The 1,837-nt window shown below is 43.3% G+C and overlaps 1 protein-coding gene across 1 annotated transcript in view; it reads left to right on the forward strand.

Moving 5' to 3' along the window:
* The window catches only part of Hmgb2 (high mobility group box 2), a 2,649-nt gene extending 819 nt beyond the window's left edge, over positions 1 to 1,830 (forward strand). Inside the window, exons 2-5 of the mRNA XM_050161839.1 lie at positions 4 to 177; positions 499 to 644; positions 723 to 897; positions 1,369 to 1,830. Of these exons, the coding sequence (XP_050017796.1) occupies positions 28 to 177; positions 499 to 644; positions 723 to 897; positions 1,369 to 1,527 (630 nt within the window). The 5' untranslated portion in view covers positions 4 to 27 and the 3' untranslated portion in view covers positions 1,528 to 1,830. The remainder of the gene's footprint in view (positions 1 to 3; positions 178 to 498; positions 645 to 722; positions 898 to 1,368) is intronic.
* The last annotated feature ends 7 nt before the right edge of the window (positions 1,831 to 1,837 follow it).

Genomic DNA, 1,837 nt, shown 5'->3' on the forward strand with positions numbered 1-1,837 from the left:
CAGGTAGACGCCGCGCCACCGTCAGCCATGGGCAAGGGAGACCCCAACAAGCCGCGGGGCAAGATGTCCTCGTACGCCTTCTTCGTGCAGACGTGCCGCGAGGAGCACAAGAAGAAGCACCCCGACTCGTCGGTCAACTTCGCCGAGTTCTCCAAGAAGTGCTCCGAGAGATGGAAGGTGGGGGAGCAGGGCGGGGTGGGGTCCCTCCGGCGACGGGTGGACCAGGAAGTTCGGGCTTGGCCCTGACCGGTGACCTGGGGACAAAAATAAGTGTTCTAGATACGATGAAACTTTGTGGATTGGGACGGCTGAGAGCTTAAGGATTCGGCCGTTCACTCGCGTTATTTATTGGGACGGCCAAGAGCTTAAAAATCTTGATGGTCTACTCGTTTGCTTTTTATTATTTATTTATTTGGGACGGCTGAGAATTTAAAAGTTAGTATTCCTATGTACGGCTAAGAGCTTAAAAATTGACTCGGTGTTTCCCCGCCCCTGTAGACCATGTCTGCAAAGGAAAAATCGAAGTTCGAAGATTTGGCCAAGAGCGACAAAGCTCGCTATGACAGGGAGATGAAGAATTACGTTCCTCCCAAAGGTGATAAGAAAGGGAAGAAAAAGGACCCTAATGCTCCAAAGAGACCACCGTAAGTTGATTTCAACTCGCCAAACCGCCTCTTTCCTTCCCCCCCTCTCCATTTGTTAACTCTATTGCTTCCTTTCAGGTCTGCCTTCTTCCTGTTTTGCTCTGAACATCGCCCAAAGATCAAAAGTGAACACCCAGGCCTGTCTATTGGAGATACTGCAAAAAAATTGGGTGAGATGTGGTCTGAACAGTCTGCCAAAGATAAACAACCCTATGAGCAGAAGGCAGCTAAACTAAAGGAGAAATATGAAAAGGTATGGCGCCATTTTACCTTTTAAAAACATATTTGCACATACATGTGAGCTGTAGAAACTGGGAGGTTTATATAATCGGTGGTTGTCAGCTTTTGAAAAGGCCTAAGGAAACCAGCACTAGGAGGGAGATGAACTTTCTTTTGATTTAGTGTTTGTAGCCCTCGTAAATTCTGCCTATACACACAAAGTTGTGTAAATCTGGAAGAAGTGCCAACTGTGTTTTAGGTAGTTATGTCTAAAGCTGTAAGGTGGGGAGGGGTGTCTAGAAGCACTAACACTGATCTAAGGTAGATCCCATGACTTTATCTGATTTGATTTCTGAAGCCTAAATGGAACAAATGATCTGAAACCTGTGGTAGTCTGAATCCTAGCTCATAAGGTTATTGGTCAATTTTAGGTTGTTTACATTTAAGTGGTTTTTCACATTGAGCAATGATACCGGATGCTGATCTTACTTTGACTATATTTCAGGATATTGCTGCATACCGTGCCAAGGGCAAAAGCGAAGTAGGAAAGAAGGGTCCTGGTAGGCCAACAGGCTCAAAGAAGAAGAATGAACCAGAAGATGAGGAAGAGGAGGAGGAGGAAGAAGATGAAGATGATGAGGAAGAAGATGAGGATGAAGAATAAATGGCTGTCCTAAAATGTGTGGAGTGTATGTGCTCAGGCAACTTATTTTGCTAAGAATGTGAAATTCAAGTGCAGCTCAACATTAGCTTCAGTATAAAAACTGTACAGATTTTTGTATAGCTGATGAGATTCTTTGTAGAGAAAATACTTTTTTAAAAAAGGAGTTTGTAGCTTTTTGGGGGGCTACAACATACAGTTAGATTTAAAGCTTTTGATGTTGAATGTTCCTAAATATTTAATGGTTTCTTTAATTTCTTATGGTAGCACAGCAAACATACATAGGAATTTGTATTACCAGTAAATTTTTTTT

The sequence above is a fragment of the Alexandromys fortis genome, unplaced genomic scaffold (assembly GCF_014885135.2).
Source record: "Alexandromys fortis isolate MF-2015 unplaced genomic scaffold, M_Fortis_MF-2015_v1.1 scaffold_137, whole genome shotgun sequence".
Taxonomy (NCBI): domain Eukaryota; kingdom Metazoa; phylum Chordata; class Mammalia; order Rodentia; family Cricetidae; genus Alexandromys; species Alexandromys fortis.